The sequence below is a fragment of the Hippoglossus stenolepis genome, chromosome 16 (genome assembly GCF_022539355.2).
Source record: "Hippoglossus stenolepis isolate QCI-W04-F060 chromosome 16, HSTE1.2, whole genome shotgun sequence".
Classification (NCBI taxonomy): Eukaryota; Metazoa; Chordata; class Actinopteri; order Pleuronectiformes; family Pleuronectidae; genus Hippoglossus; species Hippoglossus stenolepis.
Genome location: NC_061498.1, coordinates 913015 through 931109, shown reverse-complemented (window position 1 = coordinate 931109; position 18095 = coordinate 913015). Strand labels below are relative to the sequence as shown.

Below are 18095 nucleotides of genomic sequence, written 5' to 3'. Positions count from 1 at the left end.
AGCATTTCCTTTGTGTGGATAAAGTGGACGTGAACTCGATAAACATATTGTTAAAAGAGGAAAAAGTCTCTCATTGGTCATTTCTTGATTGACTATAGATTCGTTAAGAATGTGCTGGTTGTAAACCTGATGATCTAAATCAGAGGTCAAAGGTCATTTCAGAGTTTCACCTTCGTTGTTTTAGTTTTGCATTTTTGGTTGAAGTGTTTTAATTATGGCTACAAAAGATGCTAATGAGCTCTGTCCCCATCGAGGAAAGTAAGAATAAGATGATAAGTTCACGTACTTTAACGTCAACGCCTGAAGTCACACATCAGTTGAGCTGTGTTGTCTTGAACTTCTACAGCTTCTGTGCACGTCGACGCCTCCGAGCTTTGACCTGGTTCCTGAAACCATTCATCTCAAACCATCAGAGAAATATGTCGACCGTCTGTTTCCTTTAACTCGAGTGAAGAATCCGTAACTGACGTGACGACCTCATCACCTCCTGTTGTACATTTCATTCACTGCTGAAAATAAAATAACCTTTATTTGTCCTTTGGGAAGTTTCGTCAATTAATAAAGAAATATATACTTTCTCTAAATCATATATAGACTCCGCCCCCTAGTGTTAAACGCTCTGAGATGCGTTTCTTTAACGATAGAGAAAGACGTCGCTGCAGCCGAAGGAGAAACGATCATTTCATCGGACTTTTGTCGTCCAGTTTTGTACAAGATGCACCTGGAACAATATTGGGACAAAAACTTTGCTTTAAGATTCCATTGATTATGTTGATTATATTAATATCAATCTACTGATGTGCACAAATACAGTGGTGTGTCCTTGTAAAACAATTTTGGAGATTTCACAATGTTAAATCAATGGATTCCTTTTCTGCACAGAGTTTTCTCTTTCAGTCTGAGCTCATTCTCCTGAACAGTGAGAAATCAGACGTCTGGCAGCAGACACTCATTGTGCGGGGGTGAAGGAATGTCGGCAGGTGAGAGCTTTTAATTGGTTTTCAGGACAAATGTAAAAGTTTCATATTAATGTGGTGATTAATGTTCTGCTGAATGGAAGCAGCTGATTTGTGGTTAGCTGTGTGGGCGTGTCCCCGGCAGGTAACAATGTCAGAGGTAGAGCGAGGCATGTTTAGTATTCACGGGGCCGAGAGAGAGAGAGAGATAATAAATAAGTTTGCTGCAGCAGATCACAGGATTTCCACCTTCACTCATGGCTCTCTGCAAAGTCGTCTGTGTGGCGACGCTGCTCAGCCTCCTGACGCCAGGTAAGAACTATCCTCAGCTTCAGATCTGTGCAAAACTCTCAGGAGGAAGTGAAGTCATGGAAACAAGTAGGTCGTCCATGAAAAACAACCAGAATATGTGTAGGACAATGTTTAAAAACCATTAAACCCAGAAGCTCAGTGGTCTTTAAAGCTGCAGGACGACAGGATCAGTTTAACTCGGATTTAAACGTGTCACAGTCGCATCAGATTGTTCAACAAAATCTGCTTTTTAAAGAAGATTCATCAGGTTTCAAAAATTTAAAACGTCACATTTTATTTTGTTTTTTAAACTGTAAATAATATTAAAAAGATTATCCCTAAATAAACTTAATCTGTGATCATGTGATCTTTTTACCAGCAAATAGACATTTATTTAAATTAGATTTAATTGAATCTAATCATTTATTTCATTGTTCCGTCCTGGTTCCATGAAGTTGTATAAGATCTTAAATTAAAGATTAGTACCTCCTGCCAGACACAGTCTTGTTTTATCACAGAATATTGTTTAAAGTCAAATATTGTAACAATAATCTACTGTTTTACTCAGTTTAATTCTTATCTCACATGAATTAAGAGACAATAAGTGTAAAAGTTGAGAAAAGAGTTTCTTGCTTCCCGGCATCAACCTGATTTCAGCTTTTCACATTAATAATTTAAAATATGAACCTCGATGCTCAACAGACGGAAGCAGAGTGAAGACTTGTGAGGAACGTTTGATCTTATTTACACGAAACGTTTACAGATTGTCGTTGAGTAGATAAATCAAAATGTGACATTAAAATAATAACAAAAATAATTATATGTAATTAAAACAATATTTTTCCTTTTAAACTGATTCTGAGGAGTTTGAGAATAATGAGGTTTTATTATTGAATGTGTGAGACGTCCTGTTTGGGTCAAAGAACAGAATCTACACGACAACAGGAAGTGAGTCACATTCAAAGGTTTCATTTAGTGATAAAAACATGTGAAGCACAAACCTCGTTCTTTTCTCCATCTGTTTTTTGTAGTTTTGTAATTTCAGTCATTTCACTTTGACATGTAAGTGGACGGATGACAGCATCGTTAACCTGAGGTGGGAGGTCAGTGGGACCATGTGACCTCTGGCATCATGTGACCATGTGACCAGTCGTGTCCGGCTGAGAGGGTCGATGACTCGTTAAGTCCCTCAAGTGAATAGTTTGTTTTCAGAGACGTTCACTCATTAAATGTGACACTGAGCAGCAGGAAACTTGTTTGAGCCGACACAGCCTGAAGCAAGGCATTGTTTTCACCCCCCGTCATTTTCAACAAACTTGGCGAGAATATCATTTGGGAGTTTATCTCCACATCATTAACTTTTGGAGCCGATAGGTCAAAGGTCAGGTCATCAAATATATTGATCCACGATAGAGTCACAATCACAATAAATAATAGAGAGAAAATCTAAAGTTTAGGTTGATCAGAAAATGATTCTCCATCATATGATCAGTAAAATCAGGAAGTGACACCATGCATGGCTAAAAAATCTCAACCTATAGATTAAACAGCATTAATGACAATACGATGGGAATGATGGAGAGAAACTGACTGAATAATTATCTGCTGTAGCTTCAGCACATAATAATCCTCTTGTCTCAGATAAGTGTTTTACACTGAGTGAGCGTCAGCTGTGTGTCTGTCGTCACACACGACGGCTGCAGCCACAAAAATCAAGTGGAAACACCAGGAAGTAGAAGCTGAAACCACCTGAGACGAGGCAGTCAAACCAGTCTGAGAGCAGCGCACGGAGACGTATTTGATGAACCTGTCAGAGAACGTTGAAGGACAAAGACGTGAACTTTAAACACTCAGAATCAACAGCAGCTTCGGTTTTCAAGTGTCGTCGAGTTGCTCATCGCACGTTTCCTGTACGAGAGATTTACTGACAGGCTGAGATGTCGTCACTCTGTAAACCTGCTTTGTCTCCAGCTGCTGAAAGATGAATCATGAGTTTATATGAACATAGAAATGAAAGTGATGACTCATTGTTGAAGTGATGACTCAGATTTGTTTTCTGTTTTTCAGAGTCTCGCTCACAACTCGCTGGTAAGTTTCTGTGAATATGTTGTTGTTGTTAACAGGGTCGTAATAATAATGATAATTATAATTTTTATTCTATAAGTCATAAGAGCAAGATTTAAAAAATAACACTGTCACACATTGAATCAGTTCTGAAGAGGTGAGTTGTCAGTTGGGATTCAAGGTCTCGACCTCTGAGATGATTAGTATGTTGAAGTAGAAGCAGATCATCATCCTCATCTGTGTGTTCACGATCTCAGTCCCAGGGGGACGGGGGTGTTGCAGACTGTGTGTTGTTGAATGTTGTGTGTTTGTTGTGTCTCTGTGCAGATTGTGGTCGGCCTCCTCTGAACACCAGGATCGTTGGGGGGCAGGTGGCCCCTGAGGGCAGCTGGCCCTGGCAGGTCAGTATACACAGATCTGGTAGTCACTTCTGTGGAGGATCGCTCATTAACAAAGAATGGGTGCTGACAGCTGCTCACTGCTTCCCCAGGTGAGAAGACACAAATAATAACTGAACTAAATGTGTATTTGATAGTGTCCCTGCACCAGGAGAGAGATCATCACAGTGAAGCCCTCCCATGGTCAAACTGGCAGAAGAGCCTGGTGGATTCATGGTTGATTTATTGAATGTACTTTTGTTGTATTGATTTGTGTTAATTAAAGAATGAAATCAGTGGGCGCTGTGGTGTGGCTGTTGTTGGGGAAAATAAACCACAGCATTAAGTTTCTCGTCTGATCATCGTAGCTCCAGCACAAACAACCTGGTCGTGTACCTGGGACGTCAGAGACAAGAAGGTCCAACTGGCAAGGTGTCCACGCAAGTGTCAAGGTCATCAAGCATCCCAGCTACAACTCATTTACCAATGACAACGACATCTCCCTCCTGAAGCTCTCCTCACCCGTCACCTTCACCGACTACATCCGGCCCGTCTGCCTCGCCGCCCCCGACAGCGTCTTCCACAGTGGTACCGACTCCTGGGTCACTGGCTGGGGCAGAATCGGGTCAGGAGGTAAAGAAAGAGGGATGGTGGAGGGATGGATGGATGGATGATGGATGATGGATGATGGATGATGGATGATGGATGATGGATGATGGATGGATGATGGATGATGGATGATGTTGGATGATGGATGATGGATGATGGATGATGGATGATGTGGATGATGGATGGATGATGGATGATGGATGATGGATGATGGATGATGGATGGATGATGGATGATGGATGATGGATGGATGATGGATGATGGATGATGGATGATGGATGATGGATGATGGATGATGGATGGATGGATGGATGGATGGATGGATGGATGGATGGATGGATGATGATGGATGGATGATGGATGGATGGATGGATGGATGGATGGATGGATGGATGGATGATGGATGGATGGATGGATGGATGGATGGATGGATGGATGGATGGATGGATGGATGATGGATGGATGATGGATGATGGATGATGGATGATGGATGGATGTTGGATGATGGATGATGGATGATGGTGGATGATGGATGATGGATGAATGGATGGATGGATGGATGATGGATGATGGATGATGGATGGATGTTGGATGATGGATGATGGATGATGGATGATGGATGATGGATGAGATGGATGGATGATGGATGGATGGATGTTGGATGATGGATGGATGATGGATGGATGGATGTTGGATGATGGATGGATGACACATGACAAACCTGACGTCACAGTGAATTGATATTTGTTCCTTTGAAGTGAGACGAGTTTAAAACGTGTTTCTTTGAACTGGTTCTGTTCAGTTCCACTTCCTTCCCCAAAGAACCTGATGGAGGTGGAGGTGCCGGTGGTGGGGAACAGACGGTGTAACTGTGACTACGGCGTGGGTAAAATCACAGACAACATGATCTGTGCCGGGTTACGAGCCGGAGGGAAGGACTCGTGTCAGGTGATCATCTCACCGCCTGTTTGTGTCTTTACTTCCTGTGAAGGAGTTCCTGTCTCCTGACGCTTCCTGTCCCCACAGGGAGACTCCGGCGGCCCGATGGTGAGCAAGCAGAACAGCCGCTGGATCCAGGAGGGCGTGGTGAGTTTTGGAGAAGGTTGTGCGTTGCCTAATTTCCCAGGAGTCTACACCCGAGTGTCCCGCTATCAGGCATGGATCAACAGCCACGTCACCACCAACCAGCCGGGCTACGTCACCTTCTCCTCCAGTGGGACTGACAGCGACCTGAGCGTCACCTGTCCAGGTCTCCCACCCACCATCGTCCTGCCTCCCACCAACACCACCACCACCACCGTCCGGCCTCCCATCATCCTGCCTCCCACTCATCCTGCCTCCCCATCAACACCACCACCATCATCCTGCCTCCCACCACCACCACCACCACCACCTCCGGCCTCCCATCATCCTGCCTCACCAACACCACCACCACCACCGTCCGGCCTCCCATCATCCTGCCTCCCATCAACACCACCACCATCATCCTGCCTCCCACCACCACCACCACCATCGTCCTGCCTCCCACCACCCCCCCCACGACCACAGCCCAACGTGAGTCTCTGTATCAGCTAGTTTTTAACCTTTAAATGAGACTTGTTCACCTGGTTCTATTTAAACTGGGTAAACTGGCTGAACTGTCTTCTTCCTTGTCTTCTCTCTCCAGCTGTGGTCTGCGGCCGAGCCCCCTTGAATACTCGGATCTTGGGGGGGAGCTCAGTGGTGACGGCTGGCGTGTGGCCGTGGATGGCGAGTCTGCAGAAGAATGGAAGTCACGTGTGTGGCGGGACACTGGTGGCCGTGGACGCTGTGCTGAGTCAGGCCAACTGTTTTTCAAGGTAAGACACCAGGAGAGTACAACACAGATCTGTTGAGCTTCATCTCTGGACAGTGAGAGGAAGAGGAGTCTATGGGATGGAAGCACATCAGGCGTTTAAAGACTCGAGTTCTCCTCAGGCCTCATGTGGTTCACTCTCACTCCCACAGTTCACCCGCAGCGTCTGAGTGGACCGTCGTCCTGGGTCGTCTGAAACAGAAAGGGTCGAATCCCTTTGAGGTGACGCTGAGCGTGACAAACATCACCCTGAGCAACCTGACCGGCTCCAATGTGGCGGTGCTGCATCTGGAATCCCGACCGACGCTGTCCGACTACATCCAGCCCCTCTGCCTGGACACTGGGCGGAGCTTCAGTGAGGGCTCCACGTGCTGGGCTTCCGGCTGGAGCTCTGGACGAGGGGGGGGTGAGTTCCTCTCACGGTTTGACACGTCTTACATCATGATATGTGATTCACATGTTCTTATTCTTCCACTTCAGAGGAACAAGTTCTGCAGGAGGTCCAGACGTCGGTGTCCGACTGCGGCAACGCGTCCGGGACGGACAGCTTCTGTACAGGAAGTCTGAACCTGGAGAAGGTTAATAATGAGATTATTATTATTATTGTGATATTATTAATGTGGGTGTCGACCCTCAGCTGACGATGTCCTGGCTTTAGCTTCAGTTTTAATTTACGAACAAGAGTCAAACTTCGTGTCTCATTCACAGCAGGTGAAAAAGAGAAGTTCAACGAATGTTCTCTTTAAGAAAAGCACATTCAGTGAAATCAAGAAAAATACTATTTACTGTCATGTAAATAAAACATGTGAAGCAACTTTCTCCGTCAGAGTATTAAGATCGTTTAAAGGTCCAGTGTGTAAGATTCAGGTGAAAGGTTCTATTGGCGAAATGAAATATAAAATAATCCTAGTGATGTTTCACTTGTGTGTTTCATCTAAATTGTACTAATTGTTGTTTTCTTCACTCTAGAATGAGCCTTTATATTTAAATACTTTATATTTAAAACTTTATATTTACATCAGGAGCGGGTCCTCTCCACGGAGGCAGCCATGTTTTTTTACAGTAGACCAGACTGGACAAACTAAACCTTTAGAGGTTTTATGACGACTGAAGCTACCACAGGTTCTCTGGCATGTTTGGAAGGGGGGGGTATTCAGCTGCAACACTTCACCACTAGATGTCACTAAATCTTACACACTGCACCTTTAAAGGACAAATAGAGATTTTGACAATACAGTATGAAAAGGTCTGAACCAATTTCCACGCCTTTACATCTGAAAACCGCTTGAATGTGGATCTTTTCATGGTTCAGATCCAAACAGCTTGTTGGATGTGATGTTTCTCTCTCTGCTGTTTGCTCAGGGGGCCTCTGGGGGCCCGCTGATGTGTAAGCAGGACGGCTCTTGGTTCCAGGCGGCCGTGTTATCAGCTGAAAGCTCCACCAGAAAAACACGAGCGGTAACTGTGACCGTCTTCCCCAAACTGGACAAGTACAACACATTCCTCTCTGAGAACTTGGGGAAGTTGTTGTCTCCGGCCTCCAGCAGCAGCAGCACCACCTCCACCTCCATCCTGACCAACAGCAGCGGGGCCCTCACTCACTTCCTCCTCCACCTCGTCCTCCTCTCACTGAGTCTCCAGCTCTTCTTATAGAAACCTCCAGCTTGATCTGTGATTAGTGATGATGTGACTGACACGTGAATGTAAAGAAGGAATCTGTGACTCGACTCCAGCACGAGGAGCAGATTGTGTTCGGCACTTTTCCTTTGAGAACTCGCCGCAGACTCAACACTCGACAAACGGATAAATGATGATGATCTTCCAGAAACTTTAAAGGAGACATATTCTATTCATCTCCACCACTTTGAGCTCCTGTCTGAAGAACAGGGGGGGGGGGGGTTCTCCTTTTATCACAGACTTTTGAACTTTGCAGAACTTCTACATTCATGGTTTAAAAGAGTAGAGGAAAGAAACAGTGAAGAAACATGATATGTCTCCTTTAATGTTTGAATTTACAGTCTTATATGAAATGTGTTGAGATGAAGAATTGTTTAAGCTGCACTAAACATGATACTGTGAAGCCTCTCGTTCCAGAATCTCATGGTTCTGCACCTGTTTTTACCTTTTTTTAATCAGTTAAATAACAATCATATAATCTTTTGTGTCAAATTCTGAATACTGAAGATGATTGAATCTTTTTTTAAATACTGTGTGATTCAGTGATTCATTGCTCACATGCAGAGCGATGGTTCTTATTGATTACGCTGCAGATGGAGTTCAACTCATCCCCTGTGGTTCGTGAACTGATGAAAAGAAAACTGTCAACAGTCCACTACCTCGCGTCCTCCCCCAGCTGCAGGGGGGGGGGGGTGTCTGACTGGACACTGATGAACAACTTGAAGTCAAATCTTTCCATGAAATAAAACTGCAGTGAATCTGAAGCACTGTTTGCACTCATGTGTGTTTACATGAAAACTACTGATCAGATTTCCACTAAACTTGGAGGCAGAATGAGAAACGTGGATTTGGACAAAGTCTCTGAAAACCTCTGTTGTCCCTTAAAAGAAAAGTTCAAGCTTTAAAAAAAACATTTGGATGTTTACAGGTGATTTTATGTCTTAACGTTCAAAAGTCTTAACCAGCTTTAACTAACTGAACTTAGGTCAGTTGACACCACTGCACCCCCCACACATCTGAAAACATCTGAGGACAAAGTAAACTGACGAATCCATTTTTAACTTTTCAGAATTTAATACAACTTTTGAAAAAGAAAAATATAAATGTATAAAATAACAGCAACAAGCAACTTCAGTCTCTTTTACAACATTCTCGAACATTAAAGTCTGACGATACAAATTCCACAAAAACAACATTAAAAAATAGAATATAAAAATCGACGGAGCCAGAACTCGGAGCCACAGACGGAGGCAGGAGATCAGACACGTTGAGAAATAATAAAAAACACATTAAGGTTGAATTTACTGTAAAACAGAGAAGGTGCCTCCAGATGGAGAACAGCAGAACTTCTGTGATCAGCCTGGCGAACTTCCAATGAAACAAAGAAGAAACTGTTTCAATATCTACTCACACAAAGGAAAACTATTCCCATACAGACTCAGACACTGTTTACTAAGTGGATGCATAAAGTTATGTAAAGAACTTATTCATATTTATTTATTATTTAGAGTAGTAATTGTACGCATCAGTTAATTTATGTTTATACATATTATCCAGATGAATCATCGTTTAAAAGTAGTATTCATCCTTTCTTCCGTCCCTCAACCTCCTGTGAACTCAATAACAGGTGAAATGTCTCTTGGATCCATGTGTTTGAACCAGAGATGAGATCTGTGACCCAGTTCACTTTAAACTTCCTGAACTAGATTCAACTAATTCAGGATTCAGTTAAGTGAATCTGTTCTATGGTTTAAGTTATTTTTGTTGAATTCTTGGCTAAATTTACGATTTTTGTAAATAAATATAACTTTTCTTCATCACAGACTCCGGCCTGTCGACCTACTACAAAGTTCCAGCGGTGCAACGAGGAGCCTGTTGCTGACTCTGGCCTAAGTTTACCTGAGTCCTCTTCTTCTACTTGATCCTGATCTCGAAGCAAAGGCAGTTGCAGGACTCGCACTCGGGAGGCTGACAGGTGCAGGCACAGTCCCACTTGGCACACTGGGAAAACATGTCCGACACTAAATGTTAATGTCTCTAAACTTTCTGTAAATAGGAGTTAGTCACAGACGATCCTGATTAGACAAACATGACAACACCTGTCTCGTGTGATTGGATATATAAGAATAAAACAAGAACTTTGTCGCATTCTAACTCACAAATGTATTTCTTGAGATAATGTTTGGCCTTGTTGACAAGCTCCCGTTCTACAGTGTCAGACTCTGGTTCCTAAATGAACAGGAGTGTTTCAAGTGGAAACTTCAGTCTTGGTGCAGATGAGAAGACCAGACTGGAGATAAAATCCAGAGGGCTTGTCGGTTACTTACAGTCGGAGCAGGACACGAATCGGCCAGACATGAACGCATGGTTGGCAGGCGACAGTTGCACATTTCAGCCAGTCTGAAGCACTGTTCACAAACAGAGATGTTGGGACAGCAGTCACCGCAGTCTGAGGAACAACGGTCCTGAGAGAGAAGACAGCTGCAGAAATCAGAGCTTTAAAGTGTTGAACTCGTGTGTAGCGACAAACAGAGGAACACAAACCGAACCCCACTATCTGACCAGGAAGTCGCCTGTTTCTGGTTAATAAGGATGTTTAGTTATTGAATTTCATTAGTTGATATCTGATTGATGTAGCGATGCTCGATTTCTGTTTAGATGATTTGTTTGTTTGGAACTTTGTCCACTCGGAAACCAAGAGACCAGTCTTACCTTTGCACTTAAGTTGTTCAAATAATAAAAACATATAGTTTGTGCAAATTACAAATTGTTAGAGTTGCTACTTGGCGAGAGCGTGGGCGTCCTGTTTGTGTCTCAGCCTCGGTGAGACGGATCTAACTGTCAACAATGTCAGAATGTGAAGAACTTTTCACTCAGTAATAACTTGTGTTGGTTCATTGGAGGGTTCTTGTTTTGTTGGCTTGTTTCTCAAACTTTATGTTGGTATCATTTTATATAATACCGATGATCTTGTTTGTATTTAAATATAGTTAAAAAGAAGTCTGCTCATTCAGTTCACCGCGTTAAATACCTTAAGTTGAATCCAATTTTAAAATTAAAATAATTTAATCCATGTGAAACTAATAAAAGTTGCAGTTTGATATGTAAGGTTCATTTTAACCCCAACAATAATATTAGTGGGAAATGGGAAATCTGTATTTTTAATATGAACAATCTCTTTTGAATCCTCAATAACACAAATCTATAATTTTATATGATAAAATCTAGATTCTATGTGAAAACTAGTCTGATGAAATAACGTTTTGTTTTAATCAAAATGAGTTTCAAGTGAAAAGGAGCCTGTCCTTTATCGTTGATTCCTTCGTTGACATTAGGCGTTGCTCTGCAGATACACTGACTGCGTTCCGAGCACCAACCTTGAGACAAGAATCGGATCACAGCCCGATGCCCAGAACCGTCATGTAAACACCCAAGTGATCTGTCCAAGAACAGCTGGGAGCGGGATGGACAGCTCCCAGATGTTCAGCACCTGAGGAACACGACCAACAGAGTCACGTGTACGAGTGAATCTGACAGAGAAGATATTACATCTGATCAAATATCCAAGAATCAATTCTTACTGGCATCGTGTCTGTTTGAGGAGAAATCTTCAACAGGGATCACATCTGGAATGAAAACAGACCTGGTTTTTATGTTAACACTCCAAAAACATCTTATTCACAAATATACGGAAAGTGTTTCAGTCTGATCAAATTATTCCCAGAGAATCCCATTCACCACAATCTGTGTGTAAATGTAGAAGTAAAGAAAGTCGTGAAAAGGAAATACTCAAGTACAAGTACTCTACTTCTAATGAGTAACTGAATACATTTCAACCCCTGCTGAGTAAAAGTAATGATAATAAACTTTGTATAAAACCTTTCAAACAATAAATTCAGCTTTGACCTCTGAAAGGTGCTTCACATACAATATAGATCAAATGAACATAACATGTTAAAATGTACTTCATATAAGAACAGATTTAAAGTAACATGAGAACCACAGAAAAGAAGAAAGTGATAAATGATAAAAGTGCAGGAGTGAGAGTTTAGTTCAAAGCTGAAGTATAGAGAAAAGTTTCTCTTAATTCTAAAGTTTAGTTTTAAAGTCTTTCCCTGAAGCAGCTCCTCTGATGTTCAGTGTGTTTAACAGCAGCTTCTCCTCCTCTGATGGAACCTGAGAAGACTCAGAGGGTCTCGGTGCTCCAGAGGGAACATGGTTCTCTGCAGGAGCACAAGTTATCAGCGGGAAATACAGGAATAATAAATATAAAGGGTGCTAACAGCTGTTAGCTAACAGCAGTTAGCTAACAGCTGAACTGCAGTGAACCCGCTGGCAGCGTCTCACCGCTCAGGTCGCTCCTGTGTCTTCATCAGAGCTCGTGGGTGGTCGTCGGGAGATTTAACGTAAAGTCACATTCTTAGGTTTTTATTGCTAAAAGTAGAAAAAGCTTTGATTCTGCCGCCTGCTAGCAAAACAACACTTAGCTTTAGCTTTGGCGGCGGCTGCGTTACCATGGAGTCCGACGGGTCACAGCGAGGGACAAAGGAGCGGCAGGGCGAAGGCGAAAGGCAAAATAAAAAACGCGAGGTGATGAAAATGTGTGAGAGAATATAAATAAAGCAGAATCACAGGCCTGTGGTTTAGTTCCTCAACCAGAGCACGTGAACATGTTTCTACATCCTTTCTCCCCTGATTCATATAAAGGTCACTGTTCCTCGTTTCTAGTATTTTGTGTTACTAAGCAACCAACTGCAGAGGAGACAATGTACTTCCTGTTTCCATCACATGACCAGTGTGCGTGAATGGTCACGTGACGTGTTTCCAGGTGTTAGTGTGGACGGAGGTTATTTTAGTTTCGACGTATCAGTAAACTGCTGATAGATCCAATCTGCTGCAACCTTGGGTGTAAAATATAATCAGTTGTGATCCTGCACCAAATAATACAGGATAAGAAAATTGATCCCAATATTTCTTATTAAAAGATGATTCTGTGACAGAGAGAAAAGTCATGTGATGATTTATTCAAGGTGAATTAATTATCAATAGGCTGCTAGTGAAAACATTTTATTACCATTTAATGATTTAGAAAACATTGAACTGACTCTGTTGGTCAGTTTGTCACATGCATTTTCAAACACAGCATAATATATTATATTTTCATAAACGTCTGGTGATCGCTGTGCACATGAACACAGCAGCAGGAAACAGAGACAGTGTTATTGTCACAACGATGTCAGCTATCACAAAACAGTTAATCAATTCCAGTATAATCTCTAAGCAAGCTAGCAAGTAAGTTCAAGCTTCTAGACTGAATAAAGCATCAGTGCCTGGATGCGGAGGCGATGTGGCATCCAGACTATTTCAGCTTCTTTCTTTTCAACAATGGGAGGAAGTGGAGACTTGTCGTCCGTCTTTATTCACAGTCTGTGACTGGCGCTTGTGTCTTGGTACAACCTGTGGTTTTTATCCCAGTATAATGAAGTTTATTGTGTCGTTTATAAAAGGTACAAACTGAGAAAGTGTTAAAATGTAGAGTGAAGACGATGCACAGCAGCACGGCTGCTTATTTTTATAGAATTTTCCTAATTCAACTCTACACACTGAAATGTATAAAGCAAATATTTTTGTAAACAAGAACATGCCAAGTTGTGTTTCCATGGCAACTAAAGGGCCTTGACCAAAGAGCGGCCTCGACACACACACACTAACATGCCAGCCTCACCTTCACCTGCCTGTCCCCCTGTTGGCGCCTCCTGTCCGAGCAGCCCTGACGGATCACTGTGTCATACTCTGCTTTAATCAATCTTTGAATCTTCTTCTAGGCTTTTACCTTCTCTCCACGCTGGCTTTCTGCTCTAAAAACCTCATTTGGGAAATGGACAAATGGGGACGTCACCAGACAGTAAACAGTCCTCTTGTAGTTGGAATTATGAAAATAATAAAAAATACTCATATAGTTTGGAGTGATCTTGATAAAGCCTGTTTGGGGATTTGCTGCATTTCTGTGAAAAGTAGTGATTGTCTAAGGCGTAAAAAAGAAAAGGAGTCCATGTAGTGTTTGGTTAATTGACACAAACCCAAGTTGTGTGAGAAATGGAATCGGAGCATTGCAAGTTGCTAAAAAGACTTTTGGGGTAAAAGTGGCAGATTTCAGTGGCTTGCAAACAAAGACAAGGTCTTTAAAGTGGCCTCTTGTCCTTGGAGGTTTATCCAGGAGAACAATACAAGTAGGGACAGCAAGGACAAGTGGCAGATGAAGAAAAGGGGAGTTTAATGAAGAGACTGAGAATGAAGGTTACCCACAGCTTAATGGAGAACTCGCTGTCTTTTCCAGCCTTCAATGTGAGTCCTTTCTTTCTCCTCTTCATCCAGAATGGGCGATGTGGAGGATTCAATAAGTTTGGGTGGTAAGTGATTTAAACTTGAGCAAAGAGGTTTGTTGAGTTTGAAGAGTGGAAGCTAAAGGGAAGGGGGTCAGAGGTCACAACCCGAAACTGAAAGCTGTGCTCATTCACGTGTGTGGTGTTTATGTAACCTGAGGACATGGAGAAAGAAAATTACACCTAATTATTACAGCAGATTATCTCAGGAGGACAATGAAACACTCGCTCCAGCTGCTGGACAAACTGAACTTATTACAAGACGATCAATTCATTGTACTTCTCAATATGGTAATAAGTAGGTATGTCTTTAGCTTAGTGTTATTTTCAGTGGTGTGTTGTAAGAGCGGAAAATCCCTGAAGTCCTGAGGCACTGCAGCAACCTCTCTCACTCAACAAGAAAGTCATCTGGTCACAGACCTCTTACCTCACTTTGTATCCGTGCAGGTAGAACTTGAAGGTGTTTGAATTCAATGGGTGTTCAGGTGCTTTTGTCATAAGACCTTGGACTTGTTGCTGCGTCTATGAACAAAAGAGCTGAGAGGAGAAAGGAATCAGAAGCTTGTACAACAACCAGCAGGGGAAATGTCCTGTGATTCAGAGTTTGTGTGTCACAAACTGATGAATTAACATTATACCAGAGTGTGTGGAACCTGTAGAAGGACAAAGATGAGGGTTGGATGGTGAAAACTGCTTTTACTGCACAGTGTGCAACGTAATCAAGTACCAGTAACCTGATACTGGTGGTGTGCGTACTGTGTGTACTCTGTGTACTGTGTGTACACCAGGAAAACTTGAGGTTTCACAACAACTCGATGGTTCATTTGGAACAAAAGACCATTTGATGATGAGGATTTATCACATGACTCAGTTGTTTGGGGAAAGCTAAACCCAAGGTTATTGTTAGGCACACATTACATCTACTTTATTACATGTTATGCGTTGGCTGAAGGTGAAATCTTTGGTGGGGACAGAGATATTTGGCATTTGTTAAAACCGTTTAGTTTGAAGTTGCTTTTGTTCATTTAAAAAAATCTAAATCAGCAGGTGACACGTTGACAGATTCTCAAGGATCCTGATCTTTTAAATTATTACACAGAATATAAACCAGACGGACTCTGAGAGAGAAACCTCTGCTTACTGACTTTATCTTTATGTTGAATCCAGTTCGTTTGTGGATCCACACCAAATGTTTTTGTTCATACATATTAAATAATAGGATTCTATTCTATTCTATTCTACATTAGTACTGCTCACATTCCAGTTCTGCATTATTTGTTGAGAAAGGCACAAAAATGTTGAAAAAACCCTCTTAAGTCACAAAGTTAAAGAAAGTGGTGGAAATGTTTCATCAGTGAATAAATTCTTCTTTGATCCAAAGTTTAAAGAAAATCAGTTTCTGTGTAAACTCGCCAAACAAACAGCGATGAAAACACAACCTCCACCAAAATAAAGCTCCAACAAATGACTGAAACAATGAGACGAGGAAAAACATGTTCATCATCTGGTGATCGGGAAAAAAAGAATGGTGAAAATGCAAAACGGTCAGAAAACTTGGTCCTAAAGTTAAACTAATACAAATGAAACTAATCTGAAATGTGGAGGTGAACCGTCGACTCTGGACGTCACTGTCACGGGAGGAAGTGACGTCACTTTGGGAAATAAATCAGTTGTGTAGAAAACAAGCCTCTTGATTGTTCAAGTGTTGTGTTGCTGCGAGGGGGTGTGGCTTCTGATAACAGTTCAACTTCTGACGATTAGTTGGTTTAAAATAAGTAAAAACTGATCCACTTCCTGAAGCTCCGGTAAATCAAGCTGCCAGTGACACAGCGTCTTCACACAGTGTGACGGGACTTTACACACCAAGGTGTGTAACCATGCGTAACACAAAACGTTCTCGGAACACAAACACAGGGTTGTTAATTCCAAGATGTATGTTGTTAAGATTTACAAGAATTCTTTGTAAAGCTCTGTGAAACCTAGTAGACAAAGGAACGAATGATATGGATTAACGTCCCAGTGGAACTTACATAACAAAAGGGATTGTGTTACCAGCGGTTGGACCCTGGTTTCAGAGGCCGGTTGGGTTTGTGTGAGCGATGATGATACTTGTCTGAAAGCATCTGGAATTAGTTGTGCATCCGTACAGCAGCAACATGTACAACATCACAGGTAACAGCAATTTGGACAGGAAGCAAAACCACACACATTTAACATTAAATGAGCAAAGACACATTTAACAGTGTGAAGCAAGAGGATGCACTCGAGGCCCTTTGAAATCTGATTAATTCCACATTTAATGGAAAATGATGAAGAGGAAGAAATGCATCAACACAAATGCTTTGACTTGTGAACATGACCCAGTTAATGAGCTGGACCCGGCTGTGTGTGAAGTGTCAGACTCTGAGTTATAGGAGAATCGACTGGAACCAGTGTAACTGCACTTTAAGAACAGGCGAGCCAGTTGTCTGAGGCGTAAACTGACAGTATGTCAACAATGCTCTTGTTTCCTTCGCGGACTAATGAGCTGCTCGTTGACAGATGAGATGATGTGATGACTAAAGACAGTAAAACGAATCCAGAGGCTGTAGTGGCTGAATGCTGGTTCTGTTCTGGTGGGAATAAAATCAATTAACAATTTGTGTGATTGGTGTTTGTTTGTGTTCTTTTCCACAAGTGACGTGTTGTTGTCTTTTTGTCCTCAAGGACCCAGAGACTCGGGACATGGAGGACCCGGCTTCAGTGAGTTTCATTTGTTTCCATCTCTCTCACACACTGGATATTTTTCATTCAATCATGTGACTTCAGTCCCTCCTTCACATTTCCACAAAACATCTCCACAATCTGCACGACTGCTCCGAATGAAGCCGAACGCACCAGATGTCTGCGTCTGTCCACCAGAGGACAGCTTCTTTTTCACACCAGAGAAATAACAGATAATTATTTACTGTCTGTGTTTGAAGTGGACGAACCTGTTTGAGACGTGGAGGTTCTGAACCAGGCCTCAAACAAACGCTGGTGGAACCGAGGGATGAAACTCGCGGGTCCAAACCTGAGCTGAACACTGTTCATAACAACAGAGTGATCACATTGTCTCGTCTGTGAATAGAGGATTTCATCACATTTATAAGATGATAACTTGATGATGCCAGAGCGAAAGAGAAGATGAGAAGAGTCGTCCACTGTTGTGTTCTGTCCACAGTGCAGGACCAGGATAACTCTGACAACAACACCATCTTCGTACAAGGCCTGGGAGACGACTACACGGTCGAGTCAGTGGCCGACTTCTTTAAGCAGATTGGAATCATTAAGGTGAGTTTCAACATGTTGATGAACCGATCGCTGCTGTTGTGCCATAATGAATTAAACGTGATACCATAAAATGGTGTGCCTTTCGGCATTCAATAAATGTGGTTATCAAAATAAAATATTAAATATTCATATTTTATTATTAATATTAAATAATAACTTTAATTGATTAAAAAAGTTACCTCAGAGGGCACCACCCTTCAAGGAAGGAAAAGATAGCCAATTTATTGATTAAGTCTCATAAAAGAAGTACTAACTACAAATTTGGAACTCTGATTAACAATTAGATTAATAACTATAAGCAAAATTACCATATAGATAGTTAGCTAAGTTGAAGGATATGGAGTTCTTGACAGTGTAGAGGTTGGCAAAATTCACTTATGCAACATTAATAAAAAAACATTTGTGAAAGAAAAACATTTATTATGAATATAATAAAGTAAAAAAAACACAAATTACTAACCGTGTACTTATTAAACAAAGATAGGCATGTGAGTCTACGTGTGTGTGTCTGTGTGAGTCAGCGTGCTTCCAAAATGGCGGCTGGCCACTTTGAAGATAACACCCTTCCCCCTATTGGAATGTTTACGACATG

General features: G+C 42.0%; 1 protein-coding gene and 1 long non-coding RNA gene across 2 annotated transcripts; one reads left to right on the top strand and one right to left on the bottom strand.

The window, feature by feature from the left end:
- Positions 1 to 1126: 1126 nt before the first annotated feature.
- zgc:100868 (uncharacterized protein LOC554458 homolog) lies at positions 1127 to 8572 on the top strand. Its single transcript, XM_047343942.1, is given in 12 exon segments — positions 1127 to 1268; positions 3315 to 3335; positions 3639 to 3801; positions 4057 to 4133; positions 4136 to 4321; positions 5100 to 5245; positions 5324 to 5588; positions 5822 to 5851; positions 5964 to 6135; positions 6284 to 6537; positions 6612 to 6709; positions 7494 to 8572. Coding segments are annotated over 12 exon segments (1758 nt in total). The 5' UTR covers positions 1127 to 1213; the 3' UTR covers positions 7785 to 8572.
- Positions 8573 to 11241: 2669 nt separating this feature from the next.
- On the bottom strand, positions 11242 to 12546 carry LOC124854978. Its single transcript, XR_007034906.1, has 3 exons — positions 12156 to 12546; positions 11390 to 11434; positions 11242 to 11298 (listed from the first exon to the last, which is right to left on the bottom strand). It is a non-coding gene; the product is annotated as an uncharacterized LOC124854978 (long non-coding RNA).
- Positions 12547 to 18095: the final 5549 nt, after the last annotated feature.